The sequence below is a fragment of the Carcharhinus amblyrhynchos genome, chromosome 21 (assembly GCF_965287045.1).
Source record: "Carcharhinus amblyrhynchos chromosome 21, sCarAmb.v2.hapA, whole genome shotgun sequence".
Taxonomy (NCBI): Eukaryota; Metazoa; Chordata; class Chondrichthyes; order Carcharhiniformes; family Carcharhinidae; genus Carcharhinus; species Carcharhinus amblyrhynchos.
The window spans coordinates 18,767,399-18,779,800 of record NC_137344.1 but is presented as its reverse complement, the minus strand read 5'-3'; the positions used below and the strand labels follow the sequence as shown (position 1 = coordinate 18,779,800).

At 40.4% G+C, this 12,402-nt stretch overlaps 1 protein-coding gene across 1 annotated transcript; it reads right to left on the bottom strand.

The window, feature by feature from the left end:
• Positions 1–1,489: 1,489 nt before the first annotated feature.
• Positions 1,490–7,558, bottom strand: pde6gb (phosphodiesterase 6G, cGMP-specific, rod, gamma, paralog b). The gene is made up of 4 exons (XM_080209552.1): positions 7,453–7,558; positions 4,052–4,291; positions 2,725–2,765; positions 1,490–1,983 (listed from the first exon to the last, which is right to left on the bottom strand). Exons 2-4 carry the CDS (start codon positions 4,255–4,257, stop codon positions 1,907–1,909), a joined length of 324 nt encoding a protein of 107 aa, XP_080065678.1. The 5' UTR covers positions 4,258–4,291; positions 7,453–7,558; the 3' UTR covers positions 1,490–1,906.
• Between the last annotated feature and the right edge of the window lie 4,844 nt (positions 7,559–12,402).

Sequence of the window (12,402 nt, the reverse complement as noted above, 5' to 3'; positions counted from 1 at the left end):
GCTTAAGGCTGAACCTGAGGCTTTGAAACTAAAATCAAGAGAAAGGAAACAAGTTGCACATTTATTCCTTTTTTTTTCAAGCTTTATTAGATATATCTTGTAGAGAGAACAACCTAATCTCCAGATGACATATGTTTTGGTTTAGACATGCTACAAACCATCAAGGTCTTTGTTAATGCTCCCCACACTGCAATGCAGATCTTCCCTATATACATGCCTCCTTCTAAAGGTTTCACCGCAGAATTATATAGGAATTTAAAAAAACATTGCAATAGCTGAAGGGCGGGATTCACCGACCTCGGCCCGTGACCGCCCCACTGCAAGTGAGAATGGAGAATCTGGTGTTCCAGCCAAAACTCCATGCACTTTCAGCAGCACCGGAGAATCCCAGCCCGAAACGAGGACAAAGGTTTACGGCATAGAAAGGAAACAAAGGAAGACATGATAAAATATTTTGGTTTTAGTATTTCCAAAATGATAAACTAAAAAGAGAGTAAAGTCGAGGAAAAGCTAATGGATTTGATTGGATATCCATGAGAACTGGGAAAAATGCTCAAAGTAATAGGCAAAGCACATGTGATGCTTGGGAATGGAAAATATACAGGAATTTATAGTCAAATAAAGGAAGTTAGCACATTACAGGAAAGATAAACAAAGGAAAAACATTGAGCAAGAGAAACCTGTGGAAGCATAGTGCAAATGGGAGCATTCACTTTGCATAGTTACAGCAGTTTTAAATAAAAAGTTTTCACAGAAACAATAAACCTCCAGAAGAAATGTAAATTCCTCAAATGGTTAATTCCGAAAAGGAGGAATAACCAGTTGACGGAAGGGAGATTAGGAGAAGATTCATCTGCCGCATTACAGAACTGAGAGAAGAGGGTTTCGAATTCGGTGAATCAAAACTGATTAGCACACGGGACAAGCACATAAAAATAGAGCAACGTGGGACAAGACATATATAAAAATATTAGATATAAAAGGGAACATCTGAATTACAATCAAAGAGGATAAAACTCAAAAGGATAATGAGTGACAACGGAAAGAAACAAAAGATGAAAATGAATACATTGAGAAAGTGTGTGGGTAACATGGATAAAGGGCAATCACTAAATAACAAAATCATTCACCCACTCAACACATAAATCACCAGTCAGCTCTTATAACAAACAGCTCTTAGCAACTTTAAAGTTTTCAGGAATCCCTGAGTAGTTCATTTTCAGGATGGGGTGGCGAAGTGGGGGAGGTTCAGATGATTAACTATTTAAAAAAAACCTGGAACATGCCAATGAGTCAGAGAGGGAGTGTAATTTAACTTGATAGATACTGGCAGTAATGTCATGTTGTTCTGGGTGAGTCTCCTGCTCAGAAGGAGGCACATGTGGGGGAATTGGGGATTGCTTGCACGCTCACTGATTCACACACACACACGCATACATAGTTCTCCTACAAAGTTCGATGCTTAAAGAATCACAATGAACAGAATGGATTTGCATTTGTGCCATATAATGTTTCCACAGAGATGCATTTTTGAAAAAGCATAATAGTACATGGGTAATATGTCCATTGATGCAGCCTGAAGCTAGCATTTTTAGAAACTGTATCAAAAGAAGTTTGGTTGGAAAGTGACCAGCTTTGGTAATAACGTGAGACCACAATTCTGACTGGTGTGTTTGACCAAAGTGCCTTCGTGTTTTAAGTGTGATTGCAAAGGAAAAGTGAGTTTGGAAAGAAGAATATGTTTTTTACTATTATGCTTTTCTTTGCAGTTGTGTCTGCAACTTTGAGGCCTGGCCTCATTTCTGCTTTCGAAGCCACTGGTGAAACAGACAAGGGGAGGGTAGGGAGGTTTTGGAACTCTTCCGAGGAGCACAGTGAAAATGCACACATAATTCTGTCGCCACCTTCAGATGATACCATATTGCGCCAGTTCGTGTAGTTCCAGATGATTGAAGGCCTCCCAGGGGCAGATGACAGTGATATCTGTAAACCAAAGAAGGACGATTTAATCCTGAGTGCAGTAAACACAGTTCTGCCATTATTATCTAAGAGTTTAACACTCAGCCTTGACATCCATATAGACCATTGATCACTCTTCCTACCAAACAAATGGCAGCAGCCTGAGCAAGCTTCTCCTTCACTGCTCAGTGTGCAAGAAACATTTCACTTATCATAGCTGCCAAAATAAGTAATGTCCTTGAATCACATCAACAATAATCAATTATCAGACCTTTCTTGACAGCCTTAGTAGCTTAATGAGAAAACATTTCATTTAGCTTCGATTGGGTAACTGTCAAAGTTGACTACACAGAGGCATTAGTTTACAGCGTATAGTAACTAAAGGCCTTACAGGCAGTTAATTCACAGGAAAATAATTATCTGCCCTTATATTGAAAGCTAAAAAGGCACAGGGCAACTCACATGAAAGGCGCTAATCAGCAGAGGTTATCAGGAATGGGATTACTGAGGGGTTGCCTAACGTATATATCTGTGACTTGCCTGAGTACATGTTGCTTTTTGTTATTTCCATAATGTGCCATTTTGCATTTTAAAAATATGATTTCTCAATACAGTGAGAATGCAATAGAATCTGTTGCCAGCCTATCTTAAATAGTATTATATATGGTGACAGTGTGCAATGAAATAACTGCCTATTTAATGGCATGTGTAACATGTGTCTAGAATCATGAAAAACACTGTTTTCAAAGAAAAAAGTCACCATACCTGTGCCTAATCCTTCCATTCCAGGAATGTCATCACCAAACCTGTGGGAGAGGCAGAAATCATATTTAGCAACTCAGAAAAAAACACCCAATTAGTTGAAAGCTTCCTTATATCAATAGGCACTGAGCTTCAAAAGGCTATTTGACTGTGAGTAGCATCACAGCAGAAACCAATTCATCCAACGTCCACCACACTCATGCACTTTCCAGCAGGATTGATTAGATAGTGATCAAGAGTGGGAACCTTGGCTGATTTTGTTTCCCCTGCCAATACTGCAATTGCCTTGAGGCAAACCTATTTTAGCTGACTAGCTAGTCTGGCTAAGATTAACTCTCTCAGCAGAAACTGGAGTTCTGAGTTGAGATCTTCCCACATTGTGTTGTTACTAAACTTCAGCATGTTCATTTATCCCCTGAGCCATTGAGAATGCTTTACAGGTTGTCTGTAGAAATTGCTTGCCACAACTCATATGCTTCCACTCCACAATGCTGTGCTGTACATCTTAGCCCTGCTGTACACTACTAGAAGTAACGCCAGAATGTACAAGTTTTATTGAGGGAATCCTGAGCATATTAGAGCACTGTTTTCAGTATCTTGCTTTAATCAGCTCCTCTCTCTAATGCCAACAAAGACATTTGCACTGAAACATGCTAAAATTGCTCCTTAGTATACAAAGATGAGCAGGATAGGTGGATTGGTCATGCTAAATTGCCTCTTAGTGTACAAAGATGTGTAGGTTAGGTAGATTTGCTATGTTAAATGCATAGGTTTATGGGGGTAGGAATGGGGCGGGGGGGGTTTCTGGGTAAGACGCTCTTTTGGAGGTCAATGCTGACTCAGTGAGCTGAATGGCTTCCTTCTGCACCGTAGCGATTCTATCATTCAGTAGCTTACAGAAGGCAAATAGTGACATCTAGGATTCCAGGGATGACATCCCAATTAAATAAACTGGCTGTAAAGAGCGTGTCACATAAGTAAATGTTATTGCTATTTGCTATTTAATGTCAAAGCAACTATTCAAGAATTTTGGGAGTTCTGTATACAGTTGAAAGGCTGCTCAATTGGAAATGATTGCATATCCATCATAGTTAGTAAAAAGCTTCACCCCAGTCATAGCTGTCAGTTAACGTTATTTACTTTGCAGGTGAGGATGTTGCAGAGTTGTTATTTCATTTGAAAAAATCTGAACAACTACTTCAGAACACAGTTCATATTTTTAGCATCAATACAGTATCTGAACTCAGTTTGGTTTTCATTCCATCCACATTCTCTACTGCTGCGACATGCTCTTCAATTAAATTGATTCTGTGATTTATTTTCCTCTTACCCTTGTACTCCTTTCTTTGGCGGTTTGCTCTTAAACTGTCTTGTTTGCCTTTGTTTGAACTTTGGTGGTCCTTTCCTAGGAGTTGCTGGTCCTCCAGTTACCCTTGTGGCTGACTTAATTTCTCCCGCGGGTTTCGGTGGTTCTAGGGAGAGAGCCATCTCTTGTGCTTTCAAGTTAGGTTGAATTTCCAGAGGGTTTGCTGCCATGATTATTGCTTTGGTGTCGCACTTCACTAGGGTACTATATTCCAAAAGAAATCAAAACCTTTGTCAGTTAATATAATGTGGTAAATGCAGTGACGTTGCCTCTCCTCTCCTAGATTATCAAACAATCAACGCAACCCTGCTTACACTAATCTTAATCCTTAGTATCAGCCCCAAGGACAGGTACAATGAGATTAGTTCCAATGGTTCTGCCTGTAATAGGATTGTACAAACTGGTGTGCAATAGGAAGGACGGGAGATGGCAAAGGATTTAAGGTTGAGAGAGTTAACCCTTCCTTAACCCATTTCCTTCCTTTCAAATACAGTCCAAAGATATGCAGGTTAGATGGATTGGCCATGCTAAAATTGCTCCTTAGTATACAAAGATGAGCAGGATAGGTGGATTGGTCATGCTAAATTGCCTCCTAGTGTACAAAGATGTGTAGGTTAGGTAGATTTGCTATGTTAAATGCATAGGTTTATGGGGGTAGGAATGGGGCGGGGGGGGTTTCTGGGTAAGACGCTCTTTTGGAGGTCAATGCTGACTCAGTGAGCTGAATGGCTTCCTTCTGCACCGTAGCGATTCTATCATTCAGTAGCTTACAGAAGGCAAATAGTGACATCTAGGATTCCAGGGATAACATCCCAATTAAATGAACTGGCTGTAAAGAGCGTGTCACATAAGTAAATGTTATTGAACAAGCCCGAAGTACAATATGATGCTAGATTTGTAATTACAATTATAATTTTAGAATTAATTCATGAAACCAACTGGGACTATGACAATTGTTTTTCAAAATGCCAGCATAAACACAATGGCAAATGGTCTCTTTCTGAGCCATAAGTTTCGATGATTGGTGAAAATGTTCTATAATGTAATTCAAAATGTGAACTTGACAGGAAATTAGCCATACATTCAGACACAATGCTCAGCTATAACTTTTGTTCACCGTTGAAAAGAGAAGAATATTTGATTCTGCTGGGAAAGTTGCACTTTTAATCATGCTTTGACCATATGTAACACTCACTTTTCTGAACATATTTACAACTAGACCAAGGCAACTATTCAGTTCATGTCATTTATTGAAGGCTCGGAGTTCTTGAAATTAGATGACTGGATCAATATTATTTGTAGGCTTGAAAGGCTATGTCATTGTAATGAGATCTTTATTCACAATCACACTCCGTTGGCCAAATTCTCCTTTTGGTCTTTTAAAATCCAAATATTTTGGTTTCCTTCCCTGTCTATATGTGCCTTAGTGAGTGAGATGGAAATCAAGCTATTTTGATAAATTACTCTAACTTGTATTTATTAGTCTTCAATAAGAGAAATAGTGAAAAATCTAGTTGCCAATGCAACTTTTTGACCTGAACTCATGATTTGATTTCATGTAAATTAACGAACATAAACTGTCAAAGAGAAAACTAACTAACTTAAGTCATTTTTAGCTTTTGATTGTAATATTCCCGCTTAGCACAGCGTCATTTTTTGCAAATAAACCTAAATGTATTGCAGCAGTAACCTTTCGAACCAAAGAATGCCCTGAAATTGGGTTTCAAGGTCAAATCGTCCTGAACATACTAACGCTGCATTTTCATTAATTAGTGGAGTTAAGGTTTTGCTGATGCAGGAACACAGATCAATAAGAGGCTTATTTACACAAATCCCTGACACCTAGCCACCTGTTCCTCCATGGCTGAATTGGACAGGTGACCATTTAGAGTCAATATGGGCAACAGAACTAGATGTAGCATCCTAAACGTCCTCATCACCCTTAATATATTAACCTTTACTTCTTTTACAAATGTTTACGCCCTTTTCCAATGCATGCTTAGTTTGGATGAAGATCCTTTTCCAAATAAGTGACGCCCTAATGTTGGAAACTCAGTATCATTTTGTATTTGTGTAACATTCTAGATTGAATTTCAATCTGCTATATTGGAAAGTTTCTATATAATCCCAGACAGATTGTGAAGAAATGAATTGCTTAAGCACATTATTCCTTTGGTATACTTTCCCAAATCCATTTGAGACACTAATCTGCTTTATAAGAGCTGTCTCTTACCCATTAGGAGCTTGCTAAGTTTTGGAACAGTACAGTCCAAATACAAAAAAAACCCTTAAGTAGACCAGGAATTGAACACACAGTTCAATGCAGGACCACATTGTATTGACACAATTAATCAGACAGATTGGATGACCATGGTTTGAAGCAAATGTTTCATGTGTTGATGCCATTATTTCCCGCCCCACTACAAGACATTGACTCCACAGGTAAAATCACTGCTGGCATTTACCAATGCAAAACATTTGTCAGAATTTTGCGTAATGACATAAAAAACACACAAGTGATCAAAAAAGAAACGGAAAAAAATGAACGCAACTTGCCAAGAAGTAGAAAATATTCTAACAATAAACATAATAGACTCTGATAAGATTGGATACGAACAGCTTCTCAACATGAATATAAGCCAGTTAAGATTATACTCCTTTAAGCAGAAACACTTTGAAAGATAATTAATTTTTCTCACTTGATCTGGTAAATGCCTCTTAAGCATTTCATAATTTAGGTAGATGTTATTTGAATGTGAGGTTTGATATTCATATAGAAAATAATATTTCTGCAGTGGATAATTGACCCAGGAGTTTCCCATACCCAAATGTTGACTTTAATTAATTTGGAGGTATGTTTGTAACACATTTTTCATCATTATTGACTCATAGAAACCCTACAGTGCAGATGGAGGCCATTCAGCCCATTGAGTCTGCACCAACCACACTCTCACCCAGCTCCAATCTCATAGCCCCACTTATTTACCCTGCTAGTCCCTCTGACACTAAGAGTCAATTTATCAACCTAACTCACACGTCTTTAGACTGTGGGAGGAAACTGGAGCACCCGGAGGAAACCCACGCAGACACAAGGAGAACGTGCAAACTCCACACAGACAGTGAGCCAAGTCGGGAATCAAACCCGGGTCCCTGGCACTCCGAGACAGCAGTGTTAACCACTGTGCCACTGTGTCACCCAAGACTCAATTAGCATAAATATTCTTAAACTCGCCAACTAGACATTTTGTTCAATAGTTTTAACATAAGGCTTCTTTGTGGCAGATATTGTAATACTCATTCTAACTACGTTCCTACGTTTGAAAGTATGTATTGCTTTGCCTAGAAGTAAGAGATCAAGTACTTACCACTATGAGGAGACAAAGGGGAACATTCGCCAACTGAAAGGCGAGAGCCCTAATTAGCTCTCGTCTTTGTTCCCGTGTTTCTATCTATGCAGTTCTGAATCTTTGGTGGGCAGGAACCAGCTTTTATTGGTCTTACGAATAGGATTTTGACATCACACATACCCCTATGTTAATCTGATGACGTCATTGATGGCAGTAAAAGCTGACACGAAGGGGATAAGCTGAGCCCTGACTGAGATGTCACCTCTTAGAGTTTTGTATTGCAGAACAAAGTGCAACTCAAAATCTCCAATTCCTTTCTGAAATAAAGAATGTTGAACACTTTTATCCCATTTTATTTCAGCTGTTTAAAAATAAAACACAACTTCAAAGCAAGTTTCATTTCTTTTAATGAGATATAAAATATAATTAAAATGCATAGAAGGCAGTTCAATAGTCCTAATAGGAGAGCTGCCAACACGGAGAAACTGACAAGGTTGACAATTACCATCAAAAAGCTTGAGGACAAATTGCAGCCTCATTTGATGATATGAAAAATTGGCCCAGATTTTACTGACAAAATAATGGGTGATGGTAATGTCATGGCATTATTCATATGCAAATGACACTACTTCAGTCAAAGGCCACATCTGTGACAAACGCAAATATCCAAAGGTAGCTGCCTGAATTGCACAGCTTCAGTGTTAACTTTACAGAAACAGCACCTCATTGTCTTCCTCAGCATTGAAGTACACTGAATTCTGTAAAGTTGCTGTATTTGCATGGAAGGTGCAAGCTAAACTCATCACTGAAATTTAAGTCCTGTCCGCTCAAGAATAAGTACCCTTGTAATGACGTGATAAGGCTTAATGGTTGCCAATCAACCTCTCTGCCACTGGAAGTTAATCAATCCAGGTCTGGTTTCTTCTTCCTTCAGGCTTCAATTGTTCTTCAAAATTTAAAAAATGTATTTCTCTTTATTTTACATTTATGTTTTCTCTCTCTCTTAATCCGATCTTTCTTTCCCTCTCATTATTTCTCTCTCCCTACCTGATTCGACAGTGAATTCATTCACTTAAATTTACAACTCTTTCTCAATCCTTTCGCTGTTAATTTCACAACCCTTCTATCAGATAGGTTGAGAAGACGGCCTATAGCTTTTCCTGTCCATTTGGGTTCCAGATTCTGTTTCCCTCACGTGACCAATGCTAGCTTGCATCTTTCAGCAACTTGACACACAAAGATGTTTGAAATCTATGTGTACAAATGTCAGAAGATGCCTTCACCACAAAATTTTGGCCAAAATTTATTTGATGAAAAGGGAGATACACAGGGTTAGGTTAGAGTTTTAAACAAAACTGAGGGTAGATGAGAGAGATTTATGTGATGTTGAAGGACTAGCTGAAATCCTGAGTGGTTTTCCCAGTTCGACTTCTCTTTAAATGCTATGTTTGAAAGGCTTGCATGAAAGAGGTTTTATGAGGTATATTTCTGAATGGGTTGACTAGGTTAAACTTTCTCAGGATGGGAGTATTGCTGACAAAACTGACATTTAGTGTCCAAACCTAGATTTGTTTTTATTCATTTGTGGGACATGGGTATCCCTGGCTGGCCAGCATTTATTTCCCATCCCTAGTTGCCCTTGAACTGAGTGGCTTGCTAGGCCATTTAAAAAGGTAATTGAGAGACAACCATATTGCTGTGCCTCTGGAGTCACATGTAGGCCAGACCAAGTAAGGACGGCAGATTTCCTTCCTAAAGGACACTAGTGAACCAGTTGGATTTTTCCAACAATCGACAATGGTTTCATGGTTATCAGTAGATTCTTAATTCCAGATTTTTTTATTGAATTCAAATTCCACTGTCTGCCGTGATGGGATTTGAACACTGGTCCCCAGAACATTAGCTGAGTTTCTGGCTTAATCGTCTAGTGATAAAAGCATAAGGTCATCACCTCCCCAGTTGTCCTGACAATATTCTTCTTCAATTACTGCAGTAGAGTTTGATATTACTGAGTGACTTGGCAGGCCACTTCTAAGAGTCAAGCAGTTGGTGAGGGACTGGACTCACCTATTAGGACAAAAAGCTGGTAGTTTCCATTCTGTGAAGGACATTCCTGTCTCCATTGGGATTACTAAAAATCCGTGGAAAAGCAAATTGAACATATTATTGAATTGCAAGGAGATCTTTTTGCTCTTTTGACCCATCATCAATTTCATCCTCCATATGTGGCCAGTCAGCCCAGCTTTTGGCCCTGGTAGCAGGACGTCAATGACCCCAAAAATTCAGTCCCATGTTTTAATTCATGGGGAAGAGCAAAACCAGAGGCCATTGATATGAGGTAGTCACCAAGAAATTAATTCCGTATAACATAAAGAGGAAAACTTTCCTTTTCATAGAATCATAGAATCATACAGTGCAGGTTTGGCATGCCCCACACAGGAGAAACACCTGTCCTCCCACCTAATCCCATTTACCAGCACTTGGCCCATAGCCCTAGTGTTATGACGTGCCAAGTACTCACTTCTTAAACGATATGAAGCAGCCTGCCTCTACCACCCTCCCAGGCTGCAGATTCCAGACTGTCACCACCTGCTGGGTTAAAGGTTTTTCCATACATCCCCTCTAAACCTGCTGCTCCTCATCTTGAACCTATTTGCCCTGTGACTGACCCATTAACTAAGAGGAACAGCTGCTTCCCATCCATTCTGTCAATGTTTCTCGTAATCTTGTACACCTCAATCTGATCGCCCCTCAGTCTTCTCTGCTCCAATGAAAACAACCCAAGCATATCCAACCTTTCTTCATAACTTAAATGTTCCAATCCAGACAGCATCCTGGTGAATCTCCTTTGCACCCTCTCCAGAACAATCACATCCTTCCTATCATGTGGCAACCAAAAGTGTATACAGGACTTTAGCTGTGGCCTCATCAAAGTTTTATACAACTCCAATATGATTTCCTTACTTTTGTAGTCTATACCTTGATTGATCAAGGCAAGTGTCCCATACACCTTTTTTCACCACTCTATTAACATGCCCTTCCGTCTTCGAGATCTCTGGACAAACACACCAAGGTGTGTTCCACAGAATTCCTAGTGTCATGCTGTTCACTGAATACTTCCTTGTCAAATTAGTCCTTCCAAAATCTCACTGATATTTGGTTCAAAGAGTATACTTTCAGAAGATTTTTGAAGATTTTGTCGAAATTTGCTGATGACACCAAAATTGGTGGAAAGGCAAATTGTGCGGAGGGTGGCGAGAGTCTGCAGAAGGATCTAGATAGGCTGGGCGAATGGGCCAGGAAATGGCAAATGGAATTTAATGTTGGCAAGTGCGAGGTGGTCCACTTTGGTAGGAATAAAGGTAGGAAGGATTATTACTTAAGTGGAGAAAAACTGCAGCAGGCGGCGGTGCAGAGGGACCTCGGGGTCCTTGTGCATGAGTCGCAAAAACCCAGCTTGCAGGTGCAGCAGGTGGTCAGGAAGGCTAATGGGATGCTGGCCTTCATAGCGAGGGGGATTGAATATAAAAGTAGGGAGGTCTTGCTGCGGCTGTATAGGGCATTGGTGAGGCCGCAGCTGGAGTACTGTGTGCAGTTTTGGGCGCCGTACTTACACAAGGATATTTTGGCCTTGGAGGGAGTGCAGAGGAGGTTTACTAGGCTGATGCCGGAGTTGAGGGGGTTGAGCTATGAGGAGAGGCTAAATAAATTAGGCTTGTACTCGTTAGAGTTCAGAAGAATGAGGGGAGATCTCATTGAGACGTATAAGATGATGAATGGGATGGATAAGATAGAGGTGGAGAGACTCTTCCCGCTCAGAAAGGATAGTAGGACTAGGGGGCACAGCCTCAAGATAAAGGGGGGGCGGTTTAGAACGGAGTTGAGGAGGAACTTCTCCACTCAAAGGGTGGTGAATCTCTGGAATTCTCTGCCCGTTGAGGTGGTGGAGGCTACCTCGCTAAATGTTTTTAAGACGCGGGTTGATGGGTTTTTGATAAGCGAGGGGATTAAGGGTTATGGGGAGAGGGCGGGAATGTGGAACTGAGCCACGGCAGATCAGCCACGATCTTATTGAATGGCGGGGCAGGCTCGAAGGGCTAGTTGGCCTACTCCTGCTCCTATTTCTTATGTTTATGTTTAAGAAATGAAAGTCGGCAATATCATCTATAGCTCAATCTACTTCTCCAAAACTGTATTTGACCACCTGGTTGCAAACATGTCGAAGATTTAAAACTGTTTAAATTTGTTATAGCAAATTTCTACCAGTGTGAAATCAAACTAAAGGACGGAAATACATCATGAAGACCCATTTCAGTGGAAGGAACATTGGCACAGTTTCTTTCGGCTCAGGCAAGTCCTTTTCCATCAGCTAACAATGGGGCAGTGTTGATGATGTAAGCCTGTTAGGTAAACCCAGCCCAATCTTATCAAGATCATTATACTTTCCCCAATGGGATTGGTGGTCAGTTGGTTGCAAGAACAGCTGCTCAAGGCCTTTTCCCACCATCCTATTGAAACTTCTCCACAAAGGGAATCTTCCTGTGACATTTTTGGGTAATTTTTAGTGAGATTCTGTAAGAAGCAGAACTACTCCATGTGCTACTAAAACACAGAGTGGGATTCAGTGGAGATGGCTGGGGTCTTGCTTGCCAGCTGCGGGGTGGGGGGGGGTGTGGTGCAGTTTGCCAAAACCCTGCGTCACCACTTCACATGAAGGCCACCTTAAATGCCACAACAATGGGCTTTTCCTGGGATCAAGGACCCCCATGGTGTTGTAAGCTTTCATTTTACTCTTTTGCGTGATATGGTCTATTGGTTAAACCAACATTTATTGCCCATCCTTAATTGCCATTTAGAAGGTGATGGTGAGCTGCCTTTTTGAACCACTGCATGTAGTGTAAGTACACCCACAGTGCTGTCAGGAAAGGAGTACCAGAATTTTGGTCCAAGGAGAGTGAAAGAACAATG

Excerpts from the sequence above, each read along its gene's own strand:
- pde6gb (XM_080209552.1), bottom strand. The coding sequence starts at position 4,257 with ATGGCAGCAAACCCTCTGGAAATTCAACCTAACTTGAAAGCACAAGAG. Across the intron at positions 2,766-4,051 it reads CCAAAGAAAGGAGTACAAGG|GTTTGGTGATGACATTCCTG; the intron begins GTAAGAGGAAAA and ends CCTCTCCCACAG. Across the intron at positions 1,984-2,724 it reads AATGGAAGGATTAGGCACAG|ATATCACTGTCATCTGCCCC; the intron begins GTATGGTGACTT and ends TTTGGTTTACAG.